Here is a 26,949-nt window from a genome sequence, read left to right on the forward strand (position 1 = left end):
TGGTTGTTTCACAGCTTTAATGTTCCTGACGCTGTCTTCCAAAAATTGCTTTGAAATTAATGAACTGCAACCTGCGGATAAAGATGTCAGAAGGATTGTGTGAGCTAGAGTGGGGGGGGGGGTAAAACGGCGCCCCAAGGCCTTGCCAGTTGATTGATGCTAATTTTACTATTTTTACATTGCAAGGGCATTTCCATTCATGTTAAAAAGGGAATGCAAGAACTGCATACCTCAAATTTAACCCTGATATTTCTCTTTGTTCAGGGCCAGTTCACAGGAAGAAATTGATGTGCTGCGAATGTTGGCCAATAGATCTTTAAAGGTTCAGCCTACGCAAAAGAGATCATACGATCATTACACACACAGCTCCCAACTCCATTAACATTTATCACCACACACACACACACACACAAACCCTGAACCCACATTAAACAGCTCTACAGTACCATAGTAGTTGCAGGTTGAGTTACAAGGTGAGCATGTGAAGCAATCACAAAACTGCTTTTAAAAGTACCAAATTCTGCATGAATTCTTCAGCCATTCTAAACAAGCAAGGAGGAATGAAGGACAAGTTACTTGCACTTTATCTCCCCATGGTCATTTAAATTGGCCAAAGCCGAGCTTCATGGGAGCAAAAGGATAAGAGTACATTGTCCTGCAGAATATGCATAAATATGAGCTCTTAGCTTCCAACATTATAAACAAATACATGTATGGAAAGCAAGAATGTAAGAGAGTTGTGCTTCCTCTCCTTGCCCCTTTAAAACAGTATCGCTCAACACATACTCCAGTATGGGCAGATGAATTGCCCCTGATTCAGAAATGGGCAACTTGATGCCCTCTGGATGAGTCCCATCATCCATCACTATTGGCGCGTAGCTGATGAGAGTTGTAGGCCAAAACATCTGGAGGGCCACAAATTCCCCCTGCTGCCCTAATGCCTGTGACTGTAGATAGTACTTTCTGTATTGGTCACAGAAAAAAGAGATGACAAAGGGCATTCAGTACCTTTTTAAGGCATTAAGAATTTAAGAAGAGCCCTGCAGGATCAGACCAAAAGCCTACTTAGTCCAACAGTCTGTTTCCCACAATGGCAAACCAGATGCCTATGAGAAGCCCACAAGCAGGACATGAGTGCACTAGCACCCTCCCGCCCATGTTCCCCAACAGCTGCTATTCAGAGGCATACTGCTTATGGTCTTATAGACCCCTTCCAACCCTACTATTCTATGATTCTATGAAACTGGAGGTAGCATACAGCCATGACTAGTAGCCACTTACAACCTTATCCTCCATGTACTTGTCTAATCCCCCTTTAAACCCATATAAGTTGGTGGCCATCACCACATCTTGTAATAGCAAGTTCTATAGTTCAACTATTCATTGGGCGAAGTACATTCAGTTTTGAGAGTAAATTCATTTGTTGTTGTTTTTTAAAAAAATGCAAAGCTGCATTATCAACATTGTAATAAAAACATTTATAGTAGATACTTTCATATGGATTTGTTCAGGCTTTCCCCATTTTAGCATAGTAGGCAAGACAATGTGATTTTAGGGAAGTACATAGTACATACAACAATTGCAAAATATATAACCTTATTTTCTGTTCTCCCTCATTAAACCAGAAACCTTGATTCTAAGTTGGCACTTGGAAATAATGCCATGAAGTTACATCTCTGGCCTTCTTAGGTGCTCTAGAAAAGAGGTAGCAATTTGATCAGCTTTTCTTCCTCGGTTTCTCAGCCCTCATACAAGAAGCAACCCCCTAATGTGCAAGGAAATTTGCTGGAGTTACAGTTTTTGGAAACCATAGGTAAGCAGTGCTGAACTGAATGGAGGTCAAGCTGTAAAAGTAGCACTTGGTGAATTGTACCCCATATCGCTTTGTACAAAAACAGCAGTAACATAAAGAGCATTTTCATATTAACATAGACTGAGACACACATCTCTTGTACAATACCCAACATGATGTTATATCATGAGCGCCAGATGGAAATCTTAGATAACCATCAGATTTTCTGTATGTACAACAGACAGCTGGTAAGCAATACTAGCTTTATTTAATTGGGTGAGGTATGAAAACAAAAATGTTTATGACTGAATAGAGCTTAGTGCTCAGAATGGATTGTTTCACTTGGAGGATACCTCAAATGTGGCAAACTTGATGTTAACTGTAAGAATAGAAGTCGTTGTTTTTTAGGGCCATGTCACATTGAAATGAAGATGCAACTTCCCATGTAGTAAAAGACTTTCGTTGATGGAAATTCGTTTCCCATCCTAAACATGCAAGTCTGTCTGGAATGTTCATTTCCCAGTGCTTGACATGAAAAGCATCTCCCAGTACACAAACTGTGAAAGGCACCTGTACTAAAATAGTTACAGTATTTCCTTATTATTAGATTTGTCTATTTAAAGCATATCGCAAGCACAAAAGACTTTGGAACACACAGGGACAAAATGGTCCTATAATTAACAATAAAAATGGTACTTTAAAGAGCAGGGGAGATATAACCATTCCATTGCCACTTTAACAAATTCATAGTCAACCAATTTCCTCTCATTCTTTTTCCAGCTTTACAAAAAGAAACCCATATCCTTCCTGGAGATCATTCTATAGGCTTCTAGTTCCAAGAGACTATCCTTTAAGGCAATTTTTAATCCTTTAAGGACATTTCTTTATATGAAGTAGAGCCAACAAAATGTGCGTTGATTCACTCATCATCTGTTGCTCCTAACATTTCTAATCTCCCTTTGCACATGTTTATGCAACTTTGGGAAACAGAAGGACAAGAAAAATATGTTCTTCAGCAAGATTCAAGTGATGTCTCTTTGGTGAAGAACGTCTGTTTAAGTCACAAAGGTTCATATTTACAAGCCTCTACTGTTCACATTTAATTCCAAAACAACCCCTATGGTAAATATAATTGTTCAGTGTGTGTACGCACATATTCACATCTGATCAGCAATGCATATGTTAAGTTTGAAAAAACTAGTTCGACAGCTCAGATTAATACTAAGTTTGAAAAACGAACTGCAGTTGTAGATAGCCGATTCAGATGATATTTTCAGTTCCCCTCCATATGGCTTCCATTACAGAAATATGATCATCAGCCATTGTGTCGACTTCCAAACAATATCTGTATTGTTGGCACGGCAATGGTTGTAGGTAGTAGGCTTGTGCAGCTACAGAAATATTATTCCCCTTTATTGCTTGACACAGCTTAGAACATTAACATGTATAAAATGTATCATTCTTTCCTGTGAGTCGGTCTCAACAAAGGAAAGAAAATAAAGAGAATAAAGCAATAGAATAAAGAATGGCAATGAAGGCCCGAGTTACACCAAAATGTCACTTCTCTTACTGCACCATACAACTAGTCCGATCATGGCAACCGTCAGGAGAACTGGTACAAAAATCAGGGTGATCAGAATTTTATCCGGTGGATCTTCCCAATGCACTTTTTCTGAAGTACAGTTTGAAAAGAATTGTCTATGGATTCCAGTGATGAAGCCCTCAGCAAGCGGGTTAGGCCAAAAGCACTTTGCTGTTGCAGCCTTGTGCTCTGTACACAGGGTAAAGTTGTTGTAATACCTGAAAAGAAAGAATATGAATATGACAAACACATACTTTTAAAAAGCTGCTGATAACTCTGTTCCTCCTTTCATCCCAGTCCAACATATTCTTAATTCTTACCAGACATAATAAAAAAGTGTCAGTTTCTCAAATATGGTAGAGTTCCTTGGGGCACTTTCCAGCCATACTTTTGCTACTGAAGTGAACCAAGTCCTTGGTCCTATGACAAATATAACCACGATAGAAGGACTTCTACTACTGTCTGCCCTCAAGTCAGACCCAGTTATTCCGATCGCTTTTATTTCTTTGTGCTAATATCCAAAACTTGGCAGATGCGTACGCAAAATTAATAACACAGAAAGCAGCCCTGAGAGATAAATTCTAGCAGCATAATCAGAGGTCAACCAAACCTTCTCAGAGGTCCACACATCTGTTCAGTGGAAAAAGCAGACTACTGGCTGGCTCACATTGCACACTGGTGTGCGCGCACTACCTGTGATGTAATGTGGGACCAAAGCTAGGGCTCATGAATCCCCGTTACATGAAGAACACTTTGTGTGAATGGCCACTTATGCACATACATTCGTATGTGAGTATGCTCTGTCCATGCAGTTCATCTGCAGTGCAACATGAAAAGAGTGGAGAAATTGCATGAGCAAAGCATACTCATGTACATGTGTGGCATCAGTCCACATAAAATATGCACCATGTGGCAGGTTGAGGAGGGGGGCATGAACCAAAGGCTTCGGTCCTTCAACCCACAGTATGTAGATTCTAGTCTACATGCTGGATCTTAAATGAAGGAGATAATTTCTCAGTCATCTAGTTCAAGCCTTTCAAAGGAGAAGCAGTGAAAGATGGTAAGGGGAATGGCAGGTGACTGAGAAGATGATTGTTTGGAAAAACTTGGCCAGGCCTGCACAACTTAAAATTTTTTTTAATCATTTATATCCTACTGTTCCCTGTCAAAGATGGACCCAAAGTGACTCACAAAAATAAGAGCAGAAAAGCACATCAAACTGCAGCATTAAATACAAATAATACAATGTAAAAAACAATCACAAAATACATGTGGAACTTCGGAACCTGCCTTATATTGAGCTAGACTATTGGTCCATCCACCCCACTATTGGTCCATCCGGTGCCAGTCAGTCAACACTGACTGGCAGCGGCTTTCCAGGATTTCAGGGAGGATTCTTTTCTAGCCCTACCTTGAGATGCTGGGGACTGAAACTTTTGCGTGCAAAACATGCGTGCTGCCACTGAGCTACAGCCCTCCACCTAGCCACAGGGCCAGTTTGAATGATCACCACAGGTGGGTTGCAGTATGTGCCGGTGGCCATTGTGAATATTCAAGCCATGGTGGGCGGGTGCCATGGCTTATCATGACGTGCGAACCTGGTGTAGGGTGGGTTATTGCTTTGGTTAGCAAGCCACCCACAACATAAAAACAGCCCATGTTTTGTGGGTGGTTTGTTAACCACAACAACCCACCCTTGCTGGGTTTGTACATCACAATAAGCCATGCCAACTGCCCACTGCAGCTTGAATATTCACAATGGCCGCCGGCACATACTGCAACCCATTGTGGCTTAAATAAGCCACAGTGGACTGTGGCAATCATGTGAACCATGCCAATGTACCTCACTAGCCACATATGACAGCCCACAAGGGGGTCTGTCAGAATAATGGTCAACCACCTGGCAAACCACACTATAACTATATAACTAGTTCTAGTATAACTAGTGGGTTCTATTTGGCTTGGTGGATCACAAGATTTGTAGGTGTGATCTCAAGTTGCTATAACTGGAAGGCAGCAGCATGGCAGAGAAATGGCAAGAACAAAGTCTGACAAGAGCTTTCAGAGTTGGGAACATCAAGAAATCACAAAGAACCATAGTTCCCAGAATATTTGTAACTCTGAGTCCCCACTGTGTAGTAATCCCATTCAGATTGTGCCAATGACACTTTTTATCTGTTTTGCCTCCTGCTGAGCTCTACAAATACTCATTAAATATGCCTTGCTGTGCATTAACATTTTATATCATTTCATTTCATAATGAAGGATCTAGAAGCAAGGTTGTGGACACAATGCCTTCACAGCACAAATACCTTTGTGAATGCATGGAGAGTCCAACACTTATTCGTAGTTTGTGATACACCTATACATAATATGGGAACCAATGCTGTAATTCAACATTCCCACCTCTTCCAGATAGTTCTCTGGCAAAATACTAGATTGTTGCTTCAATTCATGTACAGCACAAAGATAGTTTTCTTAACAGAACTGTTTGTAGTACCCATAAAAACTGTATATTGAGGAAAGCATGAACTTGTGTGTAAGTTATGCATTATTCATATACATTGCATCATTGGCTGAAATAAATGAGCAGCCACAGCATGAGATCATGGCTTTTTTTCCCTTTTTCTTTTTTTGCTGGGAAAAAAAAGGTAGCCCCTGATGCTCTGCTGTGATGTAAAGAGAACATCAATATTATGTGTTGGATCCAGATTTGGTCATACTTAGAGTGGACCCATTGGCATCATAACTAATATAAGTCCCATTGATTTCAATGGATGTAGTCTGAGGATTATTCTGGATCCACCCTATATACAAATGTATTTTGGCAACTAGCAAACTGAATACATAGTAAAATGTGCTGAAAGGCACCCAGAACAATTGAACAAAATAAAAGCAGAGTATTTTCCAACACAGGCTATGATGAAAACTGGACTGTGCTAAGACACTTTGTGTTGGTGAGGCCTCTGGGTTAGATCCAGACTTAGTTATACTTAGTTATACTATGAGTAGACCCACTGAAATCAGAGGAACTTAAGTCATGACAAACTTAAGTCCCAGTGATTTTAATGGGTCCACATGACTAAGTCTGGATCCAACCCTCCTGCAGTGACTGGAATGGAATCTTCACAAACTCCTACTGCTGAGGAGATGGAATTGAACCATGCAATATTTACAAATGCTCCAGTTTGTTTGAAGGAAGTGGAAAGCACTTGGCTAGGGCTAAAACCTCACACAGGTCACACATGGACTGGTGGAGCTATGTCAGTATATTGTATAATACTGATTATTAGAAGGCTGATGTGGAAAATATCCCAGGAGAAAGATAAGCCAAAGAGTAGGAAGCTGAGATGCAAGGACATGGGAGGGGTGAAGCTGCAGAGTTTAGAGACAGTATACAGTGGACCAAGAAAACAGCAAGCTGAGAAAGTGTAGAGGAAGGAGAAAGAGAATAGCATAAAATATGGGCAGGGAATACAGAAATGAAATGAGGATGTAGAAAAAGCTCACAATGATTCTAAGGAAGCGGGATATTGTTGGGAGGAAAGGGCAAGAGGAAGAAACAAGAGTGCTGTACAAACAGGAAGGAGACTTGTCAACAGGCTTAAAGGTTTATATGAAAGATATAATAGGCAGTGGAATGAAAAGTTGGAAACTGAGGAAACAACTATAGTTGGGCAAAAACAGGCCAAGAAGTGGGGCAAAACTGAACAAGAGCCTTGGTATTGTATGTTCAAATCTTCTTGGCAATAGGCTGTTCCAGCTAGTCAAGAGCAATTGTTTTTCATCCTCAGTTCCCTAATGGTCCACTTCTGATAGTATCTTGAGGGTGAGGCATATTTTCTCCTAACATGTTCAACATTTTAGAAATGCCCTTCTGCACTACAAGTAGGACTGACATAGAATCACAGAATCATAGAATAGTAGGGTTGAAAGGGGCCTACAAGGCCATCGAGTCCAACCCCCTGCTCAGTGCAGAAATCCAGGTCAAAGCATCCCTGACAGGTGGCTGTCCAGCTTCATCTCGAATGCCTCCAGTGTGGGAGAGCCCACTACCTCCCTAGGGAATTGGTTCCACTGTTGTATTGCTCTAACAGTCAGGAAGTTTTTCCTGATGTTCAGCTGGAATCTGGCTTCTGGTAACTTGAGCCCATTATTCCAGGTCCTGCATTCTGGGATGATCGAGAAGAAATCCTGGCCTTCCTCTCTCTGACAACCTTTCAAGTACTTGAAGAGCGCTATCATATCTCCCCTCAGTCTTCTCTTCTCAAAGGTAAACATGTCCAGTGCTTTCAGTCTCTCCTTATAGGGCTTTGTTTCCAGTCCCCTGATCATCTTCGTTGCCCTCCTCTGAACCCTCTCCAGTTTGTCTGCCTCGTTCTTAAATTGTGGCACCCAGAACTGGACACAGTACTCAAAATGAGGCCTAACCAGAGCTGAGTAGAGGGCTGCAGTCCCCTAATTTATTGGTGTTGAGGGACTTCAACGTACATTCAGAGGCCATCCTCACAGGAGCACCTCAGGACTTCATGGAGACCATGGCTTCCTGGGAGCTGCACCATATTCTAACTGGGCCCACCCATGTAGCCGGTCATGCACTAGACCTTGTGTTTGTTTCTGGAGAAGCGGGGAGTGATCTGGAAGTCAGGGGTATATCCACCACCCCCTTATCATGGTCAGATCACTATGTGGTGACGTTAGACTTCTTGGTTCCCCAACCCCTCTGCAGGGGTGGAGGACCCATTAAAATGGTCCGCCCCAGGCATCTTATGGATTCGAATGGATTCCTGAACGGGCTTGGGGATTCTCTGGAGCACACCAACAGCCACTCAGTCGAGACCCTGGTGGGTGGCTGGAATGCCGCAATCACTGGGGCATTAGATCGGGTGGCTCCGAAACGCCCTCTCCCCCTGAACAGGGCTCAGACTGCACCATGGTTCAATCCGCAGTTACGAGCTCTGAAATGGGAGGTAAGACAGCTAGAGTGCCGGTGGTGGAAGTCTCACTCCAAAGACGATCAGACACGGGCTAGAGCTGTATCTTCAGCCTATCACGTGGCAGTGAAGGCAGCAAAAAAGGAATATTATGCTGCCTCTATCGCGTCTGCAGAGTGCTGTCCCAAGTGGTCCGGAGCCTGGTCAGTCCTGTGGCTCCGGAACCACTGGAGCATTCTAAGGCCTCCTGTGAGGCCTTGGCAAGGCACTTTGCAGATCAAATTGATCAGATTAGGAGTGTTACTCTGCATGCTTTGGATACAGTTAGTGAGCAAGAGGCAGCCTGTGGCAAACCGGTTTTGTGGGATCGGTTCCAGCTTCTTCCTTCTGATGAAGTGGACAAGGTGCTTTCATCTGTAAGGCCAACCACCTGCTTACTTGATCCTTGCCCATCTTGGCTCATTATGGGCTGCAGAGAGAGACTGGGTGAGGGGATCAGGGCGGTGGTGAAGCCTCCCTTGAGTGATGCAATCAGCCCTCAAGGAGGCAGTGATAAGACCTCTCGTAAAAAAGCCCTCCTTGGATCCCCAAGTTCTGAACAACTTTCGCCCAGTCTCAAATCTGCCATTTTGGGGAAAGGTGATTGAGCGGGAGGTGGCGATGCAGTTGAAGGCACACTTGGAAGAAATTTATTATTTCTGATTATTTAGACCCATTTCAGTCAGGCTTCAGGCTTGGGCATGGGACAGAAACAGCCTTGGTTGCCTTGGTGGATGATATGAGGAGGGCTCTGGATAGGGGTGAATGCTCCTTCCTTGTTCTCCTCGACCTTTCAGCAGCTTTTGATACCATTGACCACAGTATCCTCCTGGACCGCCTGGAGGGGTTGGGCATTGGAGACACTGCATTGCGGTGGTTCCGGTCCTTCCTCTCCGGCAGGTACCAGAGAGTAGCACTGGGAGAGGAGGTTTCGGACCCGTGGCCACTCACTTGTGGGGCGCCACAGGGTTCCATCCTCTCCCCGATGCTATTTAACATCTATGTGAAGCCGCTGAGGGCTATCATCAGGAGGTTTGGCGTGCGGTGTCATCAGTATGCGGATGACATGCAGCACTACCTCTCGTTTAAATCTTCACCAAGGTTGGCCGTAGAATCCCTGTCCAAATGTCTGGAGACGGTGAGTGGCTGGATGGGGAGGAATAAGCTGAAGCTGAACCCTGACAAGACCGAAGTACTTTTGGTGGGAGACAAGAGGAGGCTGGGGGATGTTGACCTGGTGTTGAATGGGGAACGGCTACCCTTGAAAGACCAGGTCCACAGCCTGGGGGTGATTTAGGACTCCCAGCTGTCCATGGAGGCTCAGGTTTCATCTGTGAGCTGGACAGCGCTGAATCAACTCCATCTGATACGGTGGCTGCGCCCCTTCCTTCCCGACCATCTGCTCCCATCGGTAGTACATGCCCTGGTCTCCTCTCATTTAGGCTACCTGTAATGCGCTCTATGTGGGGTGATCCTTGAAGACGGTTCGGAAGCTGCAGCTGGTACAGAACGCGGTGGCTCGCTTGATTAAAGGCAGCCGCCAGCAAGATCACATCACTCCAGTGCTGAAGGATTTGCACTGGCTACCAGTTGTTTTCCAGGCCAAATTCAAAGTGTTGGTTTTGACCTTTAAAACCCTATATGGTTCCGGCCCAGCCTATCTTAAGGAGCGCCTCCAGCAACACCAGAAAGGCCGCTTAACAAGATCAGCCTCAGATGGCCTTCTCTGTCCCATCAGCCAGGACAGCTAGACTGGTGGGGACGAGGGAGAGGGCCTTTTCTGTGGTGGCCCCCACTCTGTGGAACTCCCTCCCTAGGGAACTCTGTCATGCCCCCTCTTTAATGAGCTTCCGCCGTGCATTAAAAACGTGGTTGTTCAGGCAGGCATTTGGGGTGGGTTAGGGTATTTTAGAAAATGTTTTTATTGTAGAATTTTATTGTTTTAAACTGTTTTATTATATGCTGTACATCGCCCAGAGTGGCTGGGTGACCAGCCAGATGGGCGATTAATAAATTTAATAAATAAATAAATAAATAAACTAGTACTTCACGTGATTTGGAAGCTATACTCCTATTAATTCAGCCCAAAAGAGCATTTTCCTTTTTTTTGCAGCCACATCACATGGTTGGCTCAGATTCAGCTTGTGATCTACAACAATTCCAAGATCCTTCTTGCTTGTAGTATTGTTGAGCCAAGTCTCCCCCATCTTATAACTGTGCATTTGGTTTCTTTTTCCTAGGTGAAGAACTTGGCATTTGTCCCTATTAAATGTCATTCTGTTGTTTTCTGCCCAGCACTCCAACCTATCAAGATCACTTTGAATTCTGTTTCTGTCTTCCAGGTTATTAGCTATCCCACCCAATTTTGTGTTATCTGCAAATTTGATCAGCATTCCCTGCACTTCCTCCTCCAAGTCATTAATAAAAATGTTGAAGAGCATTGGGCCCAGGATTGAGCCCTGTGGTACCCTGCTCATTACCTCTCCCCAGTTTGAGAAGATCCCATTGATAAGCACTCTTTGAGTCCAGTTCTGTAGCCAACTGCGGATCCACCTGATCGTTGTTTCATCTAGCCCACTTTGAGCTAGTTTGCTAATCTGGATACCACAGGGCACTTTGTCGAAAGCTTTGCTGAATTCGAGATATATTATGTCCACAACATTCCCACAGTCTACAAGGAAGGTTACCTGATCAAAAAATGAGATCAGATTCGTCTGGCAGGATTTATTCTTGACAAATCCACGTTAGCTTCGAGTCATCACTGCATTGTTTTCAAGGTGCTTACAGATTGATTGCTTTATATGCTCCAGAATTTTCCCAGGGATTGATGTCAGACTTACTGGTCTGTAGGTCCCAGGTTCCTTTTTGAAGATAGGGACAACATTAGCCCTCCGCCAATCATCTGGCACTTCACCTGGCCTCCATGATTTCTCAGAGAGAATAGACAGCGGTTCTGAGAGTTCTTCTGCCAGTTCCTTTATTATTCTAGGATGCAGTTCATCTGGCCCTGGAGATTTGAATGCATTCAAAGTAATTAAGTGTTCCTTGACCATATGCCTACCAATCTCAAGCTGCAATCCTGCCCCTTCAGCCTGTACTTCACCTTTGCCATGAGGGTCATAGACCTTATTTCATAGACCATGAGGGTCATAGACCTTATTATAACATGGTCACTTTCCCCCAGAGTTCCTGTAACTGCTACTTTATCCACTAAGTCATCTTTGTTGGTTAGGATCAAGTCAAGGATAGCCGATCCTCTACTTTCTGTAGGAGGAAGTTATCAGCAACTCAAGTCAGGAATGTCTTGGAGGGGTCACGTTTGCAGAATTTGTCTCCCAACAAATATTGGAGAAATTGAAGCCCCCGCATTACTACTACATCATGCTTCCTTGAAACATTGGCAATTTGCTTTTCAAAAGTTTCATCCTCGTCTTCTCCTTGACCAGGTGGCCAGTAGTAGACTCTAACCACCATGTTCCTTTTATTCTTTGCTCCATTTATTTTAAACCAGATGCTCTCGATGGGGCTACCAAGCTCATCCTCCTGTATTTCTGTGCAGAGATATGTATTTTTAACATATAGTGCAACCCCCACCTCCTTTTCTGTTCCTCCTGTTCCTTTTGAACAAGTTATATCCTTCAATTGCTGTATTCCAGTCATGGGATTCATCCCTCCAAGTTTCAGTTACACTTATCAAGTCATAATTTCCCTCCTGTATTAAGAGTTCAAGTTCATTCTGTTTGTTTCCCATACTCTGGGCATTAGTATATAGTCATCGAAGACCATGTGCTTTATAGTCTGGCTTTCTTCCTACATGTTTCTGAAGACTATTATTGGGTGCTATTAGAGCTGTACTCTCCGTTGTGATGCATGAGCCTTCATCCATTGTTACCCCCAATTTTACGTCTCCCTCCCCCATAGGATTCAGTTTAAAGCCCTCCTGATGAAGTTCTTCATGCTGTGGCCAAACACATTCTTCCCAGCCTTTGTGAGGTGCAACCCATCCCTTGCCAACAGTCCACCTTCCAGGAGGTATAGCCTGTGGTCCCAGAATCCAAATCTCTCACACCAGCACCACTTTCATAGCCAGTCATTCACCCGGAGTATTTTTCTTTCCCTTTCTGTCCCTCTTCTAACTACCAGAAGGATGGATGAGAAAACTATCTGGGCCCCAAAGTTCTTGAGTTTCCTTCCCAAAGCTTCAAAGTCTGATGTGATTTCTTCGTAGCTCTGCTTGTCGGTATCATTTGTTCCCACATGGATGAGAAGAAAGGGATACCTCTCAGTGGGCTTTTGGAGTGTAGGCAACCCTTCAGTCACATCTCTAATCCATCCTCCTGGGACGGATACCTGGCAAGTCCATGGGTCTTCGTGACATACTTGGGTTTCGATCCCATGCAGCAAGGAGTCTCCCAGTACTATTACTCTTCTCTTCTTGTTGTAGGCCTTGGTTTCATCGCCTCTTCTTGACTGACCTTCAGCCTCTTGCTTGCTCTCATGCAGGTTCCCCTGTAATTCTTCCTCTGCAGGCTGCCCTCCAGTCTCATACTCAAGTACCTGGAAAAGGTTCCAATGCTTCCACTGGTGTAGAGTGGCTTCTAGTTCTTCTGCTCCTAACTGTCACCCTTTTCCAAGCAGTATCCTCTACTTCATTCTTCCTCACTTCAGCATTTTCCTCTTCTGCCTCAGCTTGCTGTTGCTCTTCTAGCTTCCGTTCTTCACCTTGCTGCTGTAGTTCCATCGTTCTGTCCAAGAACTCTTCATGTTCTCTTATTCCCCGGAGGATTGACACTCGTCGCTCCAGTCCTCTTACTTTTTCTTCCAACAGCATGATCAACTTGCACTTGTTGCACGTGTAGGCCGTGTTGATCTCAGGCAAGAAAACAAACATTGTATACACCTTGCAGATCACCACGACTGGAGAGTCTTTTCCTTCCATAGTCTCTATTCCCTTTATGTTTCTAGCTTTCTGATTGTACTGGAATAGCCTGTGCTTTGACCTCTATTCACTGGAGGTTAAAAGCACAGTCCCACTGGTATGGAAGTGTATGTTACAAGAAAAAGAAATTAAAAAAATGGGGAAATGGAGGGGATGTTAGGGGCCTCCCCCTTGACCTCCCCTGCCAAACTCCCCTGGCAAACTCCTGTTTGCTCTCCCTGTTCGCTCGCACTCTGGGAGCTTGCTTCCTTGTATAGCCCCTAGACCAGCTGGAGCAGCTTCCTCTGCTCTGCTCAGCTAGGAGACAGGAAATATCATAAAGTGTTTGAGCCAGCGATCAAATACTATAGCATTTAGTTCCTGACATCTGGTTCAGTTACAATGTATGTGTGAATACACAGAATATAACCCAAGAAGATGTAGGGGATTTAAAATTAGTGCTATAGAGATTATGCTAGCAAGGCTGAGAGCTGTCGTTTCTGCTTTAGAGCTCAACAGAAGACAGAGTGCCATACTTAAGAATTAATGTTTCTGTTCAGTTTGCAAATTGCAAAGGACAGTCTGCTGGCTGATTTGAAAATGATCTGCTTCTTTCTTTTTCCCATTTGCACTCTAATAATTTCCTTACGTTCTTAACTGAAGAGCTGCCCAATTCTACTAAAGCATTTAATATTGCTAGGTAGGATTATATAGTGTACTTGAGAGCGCATGCCTGACTGTCATGCTTTAGAAATGTTATCTTGATGCTTGTTGAGCCTTGCGCTTACACCGTGTGTGTCACCAGCAATATGATGGGATTCTAAAACATATCTTCAGGAATTAAAGAAACTAAACTTACAGCTATGCATCTGAAAGCAATATTCCCAAACCTAAACATTTATATGGGGATCTGGCTGGTAAAACAACACTTCGCATTTCTTTTCTCCCAAAAAACCTTACTCAGTGTTATCCAATGTATACAGTAAAACAAAACGTTCATTAACAAGACTTGAAACACTTGTGTATTTTTCTCTTAAAAGTGTTTATATGAATAGTTACATGAGTAATTAAGATTCTATGGATTTATAATGAACATAAAATGCAATACATATGCGATAACACTAATTCCGCAGGCCAATAGCTATGGTTTAAATAGCAGAAATTAAAAAATAACTAGCATGTCCTACAATTATATGAGTAGGCTTTGGATACATGGACCTATCACTGTTTATAGACCTGGATTTTCTGCTGAATCTAACATCTAAAGCAGGGATGGGCAGAAAGTATATCTTCGGATGTTTTGGACTTCAGCTCCTGGCACTCTGACTATTGGCCGCACTGGCAGGGTCATCTGGGAGTTGAAGTGCCTAACATGTGGAGATCCAACTTCTGCCCACCCCTGATCTAAAGCAACCCTCTCCAACCTGGTGCTCCAGATGTGCTGGCTGGGAATGATGAAAGTTGCAGTCCAACCCATCTGGAGGGCACCAGGTTGGGGAAGGCTGATCTACAGGATGCAATAAATAATATTACTAAACTACTGAGATGCCCACCAAATGATGGGAATGGGAATGAAAATCATTGCCATAAAGACAGGTTGTACCTGACAGGTGGGTAAGTGTCAGCCCCAATATTTCTTTGCAGCTGGCTTTGCCCCATCATTCTTTTATTTGGTCTCTGCTTCCTCCTTTTCTCCATCCCTTTCGACTCTCACTTCTGTCCCTGCTTCCCAGTGTCCTGCATTATTACTCAGTTAATGTTTCTGGAAAGCATCTGTACTGTTTCTCACCTTCCATTCTTTACCCTTTGCTTCCAAGTCTATTAAACACATCGGCCGCTGTCTCTTTCCTTATATTCATTGGCTGCTACACATGGAACTAGGTCTGAGATGAGGATGGGAACTGGTGTAATGGCTGCTGATTTCACAGATACATTTCTGGCTTCCTAAAGCAAGGGAAAGCAATTATAGTCTCCAATGCACTTCCCAGAGGCAAGGGGCATTTGGTTAGCTGTCTCTCAAGGCACAAGTTTCTCCAAGCAAAGTCTCTCTCTCTCTCTCTTCCCCCCTCTCTTAGCTTTCTGCCCTGGCAAGCAAAGTAATTCAGGAGGAGGAAGAGGCAGGGAGACACAGAAAGTATCTGTTATAATTTCCAGTACTCATATATTTTGTGCAACTGTAGACTTGCTATGTAAGTATGGAATACTGTGAGGAATCTGGCTTCCATAATCCTAGATTTATTATTTTCAAATGCACGTTTTGAGCCCTTGTTGTGGTTGAGAGAAGCTTGGAAATGGGTAGTCTGGTGAGGCAGAAACTTGGGGGAGTCTGGGTAGGGCTTCCAGTAGTCAGGGGATGAGGCTTTAGTACAACACTTCGGGCTTTTCTACATGAGGCTTTTAACCTGCCACTTTAACAAGGCTTCTGCTTCTGGATTCTTTGTGGAATCACGATCTGCTCCTTTACACATCTTTTTTGGGGAGGGGGGGGTCTTTTTCTGCCTTTCTATATGTTCCATTACACAACCACTAGGTGGTGCTGTGGTATAGCAGAATTGCACAAATATACCAGGGTTTCATGCCGCCATTCACAGAAATGCCAGACTTTTCTCCTTAGGAAAAAAAATGGTATAATGATTGCAAAGCACAGGAGTGGTCCTGGAGGATTATGACATTGTGTAAAACACGCACAAACTGCCAAGAGTGAGGAATGACGAGCACACAATAAATGCCTCATGTAGAAAGGCTCTTTGTCCTCTCTCTGATGGAAATGAGTCTCCATTATCTGAATCTATTAGTCATTAAAACCAATTTTCCTGATCTTTCCTTCTTTCCATTCTGTTTTGTCATTCTTTTTCTTTTCTTTTTTAAAAACAAATTCTAAAATATGTGAAAATCTGAATATGGGTGCAAATAAATTATGAAAAGTAACCAAATATATGTAGATTGCACCAACTGTCACCATTCTCCACATCACCTTTGTATGTAGTACATGTAGGGGTTTTTTTTTTTGGGGGGGGGGTTGCACAGAATTCACATGGCCCTGAAAATAACTTCCAAAGAGTATTAAAGCAAGTGAGTACCAAAGTGAAAAACAGCTGCATCAATGAAGCAAGCATAACGTAGCAGTTTACTGCTACTGCTCCAATCACTTTTTTTTTTTTTAATGACCCTTTGACAGATTTATAGACTTGGGAGTTGATACATTTCATTTTCTTTTGAAATGTTTGCAGAAATCAAGAGTTGTAAATATTTCAGCAGCTTTCTACTTAATTGGAAAGTAGTTTAATAATCCTATATTATTAAGCAACAGTATGAAATTATAGTGTACAGAATCTACGGTAGCAAGCTAGCCTCAGATTCCCAGGTAAATAACTGAAAGATGTAAATATACAGGAGGAACTGGTTCCACCATCTGCCGTTGTTAAGAAATGGACAGTTTTTATTAAAATAATAAGCCCCAGCAAAATACAACAGAAAGGACCAATGCAAATTAAATAATCAATATAGTGTCATTTGCCATCAGACTAGACTATGGCATTTCCTTAAGCGAATGTTATATCATTGGCAGGAGCTTTATTTCCTAATTACAAATATTTCCTTTGCTTTAGGACAATGTAATACAGGGATGACCTAGTCATAATCAATCTTCCTCAATCTGCAAAAATATGCCTCAAGGCAAAGTTTCATGTCTGAGAATAATTATAGTCACTTTTACAGTCTGCAAGCATCATCTCCTCAATGAATATCACTGAAAAAAAATTCCTGCCAAGATTAGTCTCACTTTGGAGAATGGTATTCCCCACCCCCTGCCGCTGAAATTGGTTTATTTATTTATTGCATTTATATCCTGCCTTTTTTCCTCCTTAAGGAAACCAAGGCAGCATATACGATCCTCCTCCTCCATTTTATCCTCACAGCAACAACCCTGTGAGGTAGGTTGGGCTGAGAGTCTGTGATTGGCCCAAAGTCACCCAGCGAGCTTCCGTGGCCGAGGGGGGACTAGAATCCGGATCTCCCAACTCCCAGTCCAAGGCTCTAGCCACTACACCACCCACACTGGCTCAGAGAAATGAGCATTACTCTGGTGGCTGTCAAAGGGTAAGTGCCTAAGCCCTAAGGCACCATTTAAATGAAAATTTGTGTAAGAAAATTGAGTCTAGGGATCTTTACTGTTCCATTGAGGATGGCAAAATATGAGGGTATTGTCTGGGTTAAGCAGGAATTGGAAGGATATAGTAGGAGCCCTCTACAACCTCCAGCCAATATGAAACAGATGTAAATATAGGTGGGTGGTAGTGTTCCTACCCATATATAACAGATCGAGGACCTTGTTGAGAGGGCTGGGTGTCTGGATTGTTATTGGGAATGACTTTGAATTAGCACTGTATGTTTCTATTCTTTTACCTTTAATTTACAAGTTTTAATTGTACCATCACATGACTTTTCGATTTCGGACAGAAAGTGAAATATACAACGAATCATTAGCAATTAAATGTGTCTTGGAAATTGTCTGGGCAATAGAGAAAGTGTGTGCCTACATTACAATGGAATTAATTCCCCTCCACAAAACAAATTAATTGCAGTTGCTTTTCTATTATTACTTTAAAGACATGGTAGACTCTCTTGCCTTTAGTAAATAAACACCAATCACTGATGAGACGTAATTTGCTTTTCCCAACAGGTAAAAAGTAATTGTGTGAACAAGATGTGCCTGTGACACACTGTATATGAGAGCTACCATGGTGGCTAATAGTGTGCAATGGAAAGTTGCCTCAGCTATGAACTCACTTGTCCCACTCCACCTAGGGGACTACATACTTGGAAGCAGGCTTTCATGGAAATATCCCTATCTGGATGGGGAATCGTACATGTAACATGTGCAATTTCCCAACCTGATCCAACAGATGTGGAAATTGCACAGGCATAGCCCTTTCACAAAAATTGAAATCCTGCTGTCAGGGTTCCCCTTATGACCTAGACCCCCTGAGCAACTCCTTAAGGATCTCTTGCCTCCTTCAGAGTCCCATCTTCCTTCTTTTGCCTTCCCCTTTCCAGTAACATGGAGTGTAGGCTGTAGGTGTGGGCTGACTGACACTCTAGACACAGGTTTAACCACAACAGTTTACTGGTAAATTAAAGCAAGCAAATCACAACGAAAGGTATTTACACAACAGAGTGGAGTAATACAAAAGCCCTTAAGAGAAAAACACAAGTTGCAAAACACAAGTTCCTTTATCCTAGCTGTACTTAGACTTCTCCAGGCTCTTTCTTCAGGCTCTGGTCTCCCCAACTCTGCCTCTACTGGCTCTCTCACGCTCTCTCACCCTCCTCCCTTAAAACCGAAAGTACTGAAGAAACCCACAGAACTTAAACTTAATTGGGGAAATGAAACTGAAACTTAACCAGGAAATTGAAACTTCTCCTCTCAGGGATATCCCCTCCCAACAAAAAAACTCCAGGCCTCTAGACCCCAACCTTTTTCTTTTCTTTGCCTCTCTAGGCCTCAGACCTTCACATCTGCCCAGCAGCTGTTCAGAAGGGAAAGCAGGAGATTGAAATGACTGGCAGGATTTCTGATTTTCCAAAAGGGCTACATGCATATAGCGCCAGCTGCTCCACGAACTCTCTACTGGATTGGAGCCGTTGGTAGCACTGCCCATCCCCTGCCACTGGCCCTTCTGTAAAATGGGAATAATTATACTGAACAAATGTAAGGGTCTGAACACTTTCGATGATACTGCTGTATTGAACTGGTATGAAAAGTAATTGTTCAGATTACTTATGTATTTATTATTGTATTTAATCAATTTATAGATTGCTTACCATACCTGGAAGGATATCTAGAAGAGGTTAATTTCTAGATAAGGTCACTCGGGGAAAGCCTGGATGAAGAAATAGGTCTTTCAGAGGCTCCTAAAGCACACCACAGTTGGCATCTCCCAAAAAGCAGGAGGGAGGGCATTCCACACAGTGGGCGCCATCATGGAGCACCAGATAGCAATCTGCTGGTCACAGTACAACCAGCAGGGCCTGTTCTGATGATCTTAGCAGCTGTATGGGTCTCTATCAGGGAAGGATATCTGCTAAGTATTATTAAAAGATTTTGAGAATTACGTATCATTTTCAAATAATTCAACCAAATATTTGAGTCTGTAGAAAGCACAATATTTTTGCCTCTCTCCAAATCAAATATCATGAAAAAAAAAATAACCCACACTGCATTTTATGCATATTTTGATAAATTATTGCTTAGCCTAACTGTACAGAACATGAATCTAAAGCATAAATAATGAATGTTGGAATGTGATGCAGCATTTTAATCACACACACACACACACACACACACACACACCCCTGTGAGCAGGAGAAGAGGCCAGTGAGGCAAACAGTTGTCAACACCACCACCACTGGCTGCTTCTTTGCTGGGACCTCCTTCCCCTCATAGAGGTCATTATAACTAACTGCCCAGTGAGTAAGACAAGATGATGACAGTGAGGAAAACTATCATCGTTGCCACCTCTAAGGCCATTTAAATACCAGATACAATTTTTAACTGTTTTAATGATTTAGCCTTGCCAGCTGAAGAGCAAGATAAACATGGTTTAAGTAAAATAAAGCAAATAAATACATAAATAGTTTCTCAGACATCAAATGAGTGACTGTTGACCCCCTGGGATCCTCATGGGTATGTTTTGTGTGTTGTTACCCTGAGCCAAAAGCTGGAAATAATGATATGGAAAATAGTTTCCATGTCTTTATTTTCCCAAAGTGCCCAGTGTCTGTAGCGCATGGCTTCAAAGTAGTTTATCTTTAGCTTCATTTTCAGACCAAATGTTCCCCTCTCCATACAATTTATTTTCATATGTTCATTAGAACAACAAATGTGAAGAAATGGCTTATTAGTAAGGGATTTAACATGGTAGGGTGGCCATGTTTCCTCTTTTTGGACTGTCCTCTATTTCGAAAGTGTCCTCTGTTTGAAGGGCTGTTGAGTCCAAGTCCAGTTTAAAGATAATGAACCATCAGAAGGAAGAGCTGAGCCTTGAAGTTGCAAAAAAAAAAAAAGCATCATCAAAATAGAAGACAAAAGAGGACATCTATTTGCATAAAAATTGCATATACTGATTTATATGTATAGCTGGAAATTTGGAAACAAATATTATACTAGAAATAAAGTATATCTCATCATAGTGTGGAAGATTTTTTTGGTTTTTTACTCTAGTTTTATTTTGTTCTAAACTTTTTAACGTTTTAATATTATGTTTTACAATGCTATTGCATTTTATGGTTTTATGTTTTGTTTTGTGAACCACCCGGAGAACTCTGGCTATTGGGCTGTATAGAAATGTAATAAATAAGAAAGAAATAGATCCTGAGTCTCTCTACTTAGTTCCATTACTCACAATACAGACACCTTCAGATAGAGGACAGTCCTCTGTAAAGCAGGACAGGGCCACTCCAAATGTAGTAGGGTTGCTAACTTTGGGAATAAATTCTGGTATCTGGAGCTGGACTTGGGGGCAAAGCAGGTCCAGAGGTGGCATTGGGAGGCAGAGCCAAGAGCATGAAACTGCCTTCCATGTGTGTATCCTTATAGCCCTCTCCAGGCAATCTACTTACCATATTGTATGGATTTGTGAAGGAAGGAGCACTCCAGCCCCACCACTCTGCATCATCGCATTTATCCATGGAGGCACTCCACATGACTAAGAACCCTGGAATGGTTCTTCATGACATGGAGATGATAGCCTGTCTTGGGACCTAGCACATTACAAGAGCAATCTATTCCTCTATGGCAGAGCTTTCCAAACTTTTCATGTTGGTGACACACTTTTTAGACATGCATCATTTCATGACACGGTAATTCAGTTTTACTAGCAAACCGGAGGTTAAACTAACCCATTGTAAGAGATACGGACACATACATAAATTGTAATAACGAAATGTATGGGGATAGAACATATCTCATGAAAACCTTTCATTTATATTTTAAAAAATATATGATTTGTAAGATAATAACATACATTGTTGTCATTTATGAGTAACAGTATGTAAATATGTGCAAGAAAATGTGAAAAATAAACAAAATTAACTAAAGTATTTACAATACATATTAGGACACATAGGCCCAGGTAGGAACTCAGCTGCAAAAACACATGAAGTAGAGAAGCAAAAGTCCAACAAAAATGGTGTAAATATATATGTCTCACTACAAGGCTATATTGCTGTAAATATTTGCAATGCCTATGTCCAGAGTCCAGTTTCAGCAGTCTCCAGCGGTACACTGCCGGTGGGTGGTTAATCCACAATTACAGCAGAGTAAAAATAAAAATAAATGGCAGAAATCAAATTATAAGTGCCACTTGGTGGGTGGCTTGCTGTTTGCCACATTGGGTTTGGGAGGGTGGCCTCCCTTCAGCCAGCAGCAGGTGGGTTGACTGGGTGACAGCCTGCAGCCGCGCTCGCCCGGGTGATTGGGAGCACACTGATTCTGAGGCTTCTCGCCTCCACTGAGCTCCGTTCTGACTGGCCAAGATGGCGGACGGCCTGCTTGGTGCAGTCCCAGGCGGCGTTTCCACCCGCGCGCTACTCTGGCCCGGCCGCGCAGGAGCGCGGTGCAGAAGTCCGCGAAGGGCGCACTCGAAATCCCACAGCGCTGGTGGCTGCTGCCACTTCTCTGCGCCGGCGTCAGCCAAGCTCTGCTCCCAGGGCGGCGCCTCCCCTCCCCTCTCTTCACCCCACGCTTCTACCTCACCATACTGCTCCAACACCGCCAATCACGTGCGTCCTACGTCAAGACGCCACATGATCCTAAAGCAGCTAATGTTAAAGCAGCTAAGCCTTAGCTGCTTTACCATTAGCTGCTTTAGGAAGTTCCAGGAGAGGGGCTAAGGGAAGCAAATGCAAGTAAGGGAGCTCCGCAGTGCCCTTCCACACAATTTTCTGCATTTCACGCAACACACCTACACACTGCCGCCCACACACTAATGCTGCCGACACACTAATGCACACAGTTTGGAAAGCTCTGCTCTAAGGTGTACAGCTTTGAATATGGCTGGGAGGTGGCAACTGGCCCTATATAAATGAAGGCTATTTTCTGATTAGTTGACAATACCACAATTTAGTAAGACCTGGTCTCATGTTTTTATTATTGTTTTTCTTTTATTTCGAAGCACCTAGAAACCTCAGGCATGAAGTGGATTAAAAGAAACAAACTTCTGCCCTTTTTTTATCAAGGTGGTAAGAATACTGGAACAGGAACTCAACGTAATTTTCTAATAGAAGTACTGTATCATCTGTTTCAATAGTTTGACCATGGCAACCACATAAAATGACACTGTTCATCAGCTATGCTTCTAATATCTCAGCCAAAAGTAATGTCATGGTGCTAAGTAGTGGATGCTGGATTTTTAAAGAGGAACTCCCAGAGGAGAAGTAAAAGCCCTTGTGGAAACCATTTGTTTTTAAGTGCACTTAAATCATTCCAGCTTTCAAGCCTATGAATGGTTTTTGAAAGAGACCTAGTGTGCATTAGCCAAGAAACATGCATCTCAGTAATAGTTCTCTGACTGTGGATGAACCTAATTCTACAGCAGCCAACGCAGTCCAACTCCAAGGAAGTGAGTAGTGTTAGGCCACTCTCTCCAGACTGGGAAACTTTCACACATGAGGCTTAAACAAGAGGGTAATTCTGCAGAATTGGAAGGACAGGATATCCCTTTCCGTTATCCAGTGGAGAAAGACCTGTCCACCCTCTCTGTATATTATTATGTACAGAAGACAACATTAAGAGTAGGTTTATAAAAACATATTATATGGATACCTATGTACAATTAGGGATGTCAGACAATTCCGCCACGGATCTCAGTGAGGCCGAATGCACTGGCACTGCCCCCAAAATCCGTGGTGGAACGAAGCCCCCCCGCCCCGTGAAAGGCGCGCGAAATGGGACACTTACCTGCTGCCATTCGCGCTGACTTGCGCGCTTCATCACTATAGCCGTGATAGGCTACATAAATACTTACATAGCCTATCACGGCTAATACAGGGACGTCGTTTGCGTCTCTGCAGAAGCCGTGATAGGCTGCAAAAGTATTTATGTAGCCTATCACGGCAAAAAAAAAGGAACGCAAACGGCGGCGGCTACGGCAGCCGCCATTGCATTCCCTTTTTTGGGGGGCCTTGATAGCCTACATAAATATTTACGTAGGCTATTATGGCAAAAGAGAGGGGCGCAAATGACGTAGTGGCCGCCATTTGCGTTCCTTTTCTTCTTCTTTTTTGCCATAATAGGCTATGTAAATACTTACGTAGGCTATCACGGAAAAAAAAAAGGGAATGCAAATGGCGGCGGCCATAGCCGCCGCCATTTGCATTTGCTGTTTGCTTTGCCATGATAGGCTACGTAAATATTTGCGTAGCCTATCACAGCAAAATACAGGGACACAAATGGCAGCAGCTACGGCAGCCGCCATTTAAGTTCCTGCAGGCTGCCCAGCGGCCAGGTGTCTGGCTGCGGGTGGCCCTGGCTGGTGTCTCTGCGGAGCGGAGCCGGCCGGAGAGAATTTCGGGGGGAGGGGCGGAGCGCCTCCACCCCCACCGCGAATGTCACCCTTCGAAAAGCTAAGTGACTTTCGTACATCCCTATGTACAATACCTCTCTGGAAATGGAACAGTTGATTTCTATGCCTCACTAACTGGAGGAGGAGGAGGATTGTTATTATTGTTATTTTACATATATATCCCACCGTTTTTCATCTTGCAAGGAACCCAAGGTAGCTTACATGGTCCTCTTCCATTTTATCCTCACAACAAGCCTGTGATGCTGGTTAGGCTGAGAGTAGTTATGATACACTATTCCTGTAATAGACCATATTATAATTTTTCTTCCTCCCTCCCCCCTTTCTTATCCACTTTTTTTCTTGCTGAGGATGCATTTCCTCACTGAACTTAATGTTGATCTTTCTGAATGCTCAGATATTTGGAGGGGAAATTTCATAAGCACTGTAATAAAGGAAAGGAAAGGAAAGGAAAGGAAAGGAAAAGGTTCCTCCTGTGCAAGCTCCGGGTCATTGCTGACCCCTAGAGGGACGCTGCTTGTGCTGGCGTTTTCATGGCAGACTGTAGCGGGGTGGTTTGCCATTGCCTTCCCCAATCGTGACTACCTTTCCCCCAGCAAGCTGGGTACTCATTTTACCGACCTCGGAAGGATAGAGGGCTGAGTCGACCTGAGCTGGCTACCCGAAACCCAGCTTCCGCTGGGATCGAACTCAGGTCGTGGGGAGAGTTTCGGTTGCAATACTGCCGCCTACCACTCTGCGCCACGAGTAATAAAACACACATTTAAAAAGACAAGGTTATGAACATGCTGGTTGATTTGACAAGCTTGAAATCTGAATAGAAAACCCTAAATTGGCCAGAATCCTAATTTCCATTGCAATAGCATTTCTGCTCTTCCACTTTCTCTTTTGCCTTAACTACAATCAGAAGTCCACATAAATGCCTCATATGTGAAAATGTCCAGAGACCCTTGCCCCTGATCGAGCCTTAGTGTAATGTTTTAAAAAATATTGTAATTAAATTTTATCAGATAAAATAACATAAGGATCAACAATAAGAGCAATGTCAAAGAATATCACAAGTGTTTTCAGATAATGTTTGAATTTTGAATATCCCTTGCTTGTAAAATCAGCAAAGTCCATAAAAACTGTGTGGGAAGGATAATAATACTCTCAAGTGTGCTCTTTGCTCATGTGAGTTGCTAGAGTCAAAATGCCCCTTAGATCAGCTTTCCCCAACCTGGTTTCCTCCAGGTGGGTTTGACTACAACCCCCATCATCCCAAGCCAGCATACCACTTTGAAAAAAATATTACATTTGTGGCCCACTGTTCTCGAAGAGGCTTACATTTACATGTGTTTACCCCATGATTATTCTTTTTCCTGTAAGGCAGATTATGCTGAGAGACAGGGATTTGCCCAAGGCCAGGGTTACAGAGGAATGATTGGAGGAATGACAGCAGAGGCCATAACGGAATGCTGGGTGGAGTTAATGTCAGTTGGGAAGTCAGTGAGTGAGTAGGATCAGAGCCAGTTAGGGAGGCGCCAGGAAGAATCAGCTGGGTCAGGACAGGGAGATTTCACTGAGTTAGGAAGGAGGGAGACAGTGACAGGGATTACAACCCAGAGCGAGTTAGGGCAGTTACGGAGAAGACCCATAGTTGAATGAGTGTGTTCAGAGAGAAAGGAATGTAAGTAAAGGCCTGGTGATTAAGGGTGGATGTTAAAGAGGTGAGTCAGTGACGTTCAGTTAGATTATTAGTTAGAACCATTCTTTATTATTCCTTCTCAACTGACTATTTGTTCTGGATGTTAAAATATGCATTTAATGTTTTAACTACCTGTTTTCTGGTCCCGGTGGATTCTAAGGTTGGTATAACTCACTCCATATGCTGGCTTTGAGTATATTAAAAATAGTGTCCTACTGCTCTCTGTACATCAGTAGGTGCTGGCAGTGGGTTATCTGGGGGAGGATTCGTGCACTCCATGAACCCCCAGTTCCATTCACTTTCTCCACACCAAGCATAATTATATACACTGCAATCATGTCCTCCTCTTACTTAGCTTTCTTCTAAGCTAAGGAGTCGCAAACTTTGTAATCTTTCCTCATAGGGGGTGGCTCCAGCCCCTTGATCATTTTGGTTGCCGTTTTCTGCACCTTTTCCAGCCCCACAGTATCCTTTTTGAGGTGAGATGAATAATAACAATAACAATAATAATATGTTCTGATGATGATGATTACTATTTTTTATATCCCACCTTTTTCAGGATACAAATCCTTCTAAAAATAATTAGTAAGCAACCATAAGTATTACATTTATATCCCGTCATGGAACTCATGGTGACATAGATGGGGTTCTCATGTGGTCTCCCATCCAGGAAATGAACAGATCCAGACCTGCTTAGCTTCATGGCCTTCAGGCCATATATTCCAGATACAGCTGTACAACAGCTTTGAATGAAGGCTTTGTATATACAAATAACAGATTTGTATAATTATAATATTGACCATTTTATTTTCAATTCCTTTCCTAAGAATTCCCAGCATGATCCCCAGCTTTTTCACAGCAGCTGCATGCTGGGTCAATGTTTTTATCAAGCTGTCCATCCCAACTCCAAGCACACAGAAGTAACCTCTCTTTCATTGTCCAGTAAGTTCCATCTCTGAAGTGTAACAGTAGAGAGACCTTGCATATTAGTACGTTAAATGTCCGGTTGAGTTGAAATAAGAAGCTGCTTCATTGTATTAGGGAACAGCTACCACTGCCTTCCCAAACCCGGTGCCCGCCATATGTGTGGGACTACAACTCCCAGAATCTCCCAGCTAGTCACCTGAGCTATCATGTTAGGCTCACTTCCTGCATGGAAACTACCATACACCTTAACTCAGTTTCTGGCTCTGCGCTACAGCTACTCAACATAAAGTTTAATGTATCAGTATTAACCTAGGCCTTTACTTATTACAAACCATTGTTACTTGAAAAAAAGCACACATTTTCATTCTGGAGTTAATATTAGAACTCCAGCTCCAAAAGATCTCACATCATCCCAAATACATTTAGAGCAATGTCACGGAAAGCCAAAGGATGTTTTTGCAACATAAAGCTAATTATTGTTAGTCTTCAT

General features: G+C 43.0%; 1 protein-coding gene across 1 annotated transcript in view; it reads right to left on the reverse strand.

Annotated features, from left to right (window-relative positions):
* Positions 1-303: 303 nt before the first annotated feature.
* Positions 304-26,949, reverse strand: part of RAMP3 (receptor activity modifying protein 3) — a 94,820-nt gene continuing 68,174 nt past the window's right edge. The window contains exon 4 of the mRNA XM_084857732.1: positions 304-3,592. Within this exon, the coding sequence (XP_084713858.1) occupies positions 3,337-3,592 (256 nt within the window). The 3' untranslated portion in view covers positions 304-3,336. The remainder of the gene's footprint in view (positions 3,593-26,949) is intronic.

This window comes from Heloderma suspectum, chromosome 5, assembly GCF_057233095.1.
Source record: "Heloderma suspectum isolate Gila_16-S chromosome 5, 16-S_ref, whole genome shotgun sequence".
In the NCBI taxonomy this organism is placed as follows: Eukaryota; Metazoa; Chordata; class Lepidosauria; order Squamata; family Helodermatidae; genus Heloderma; species Heloderma suspectum.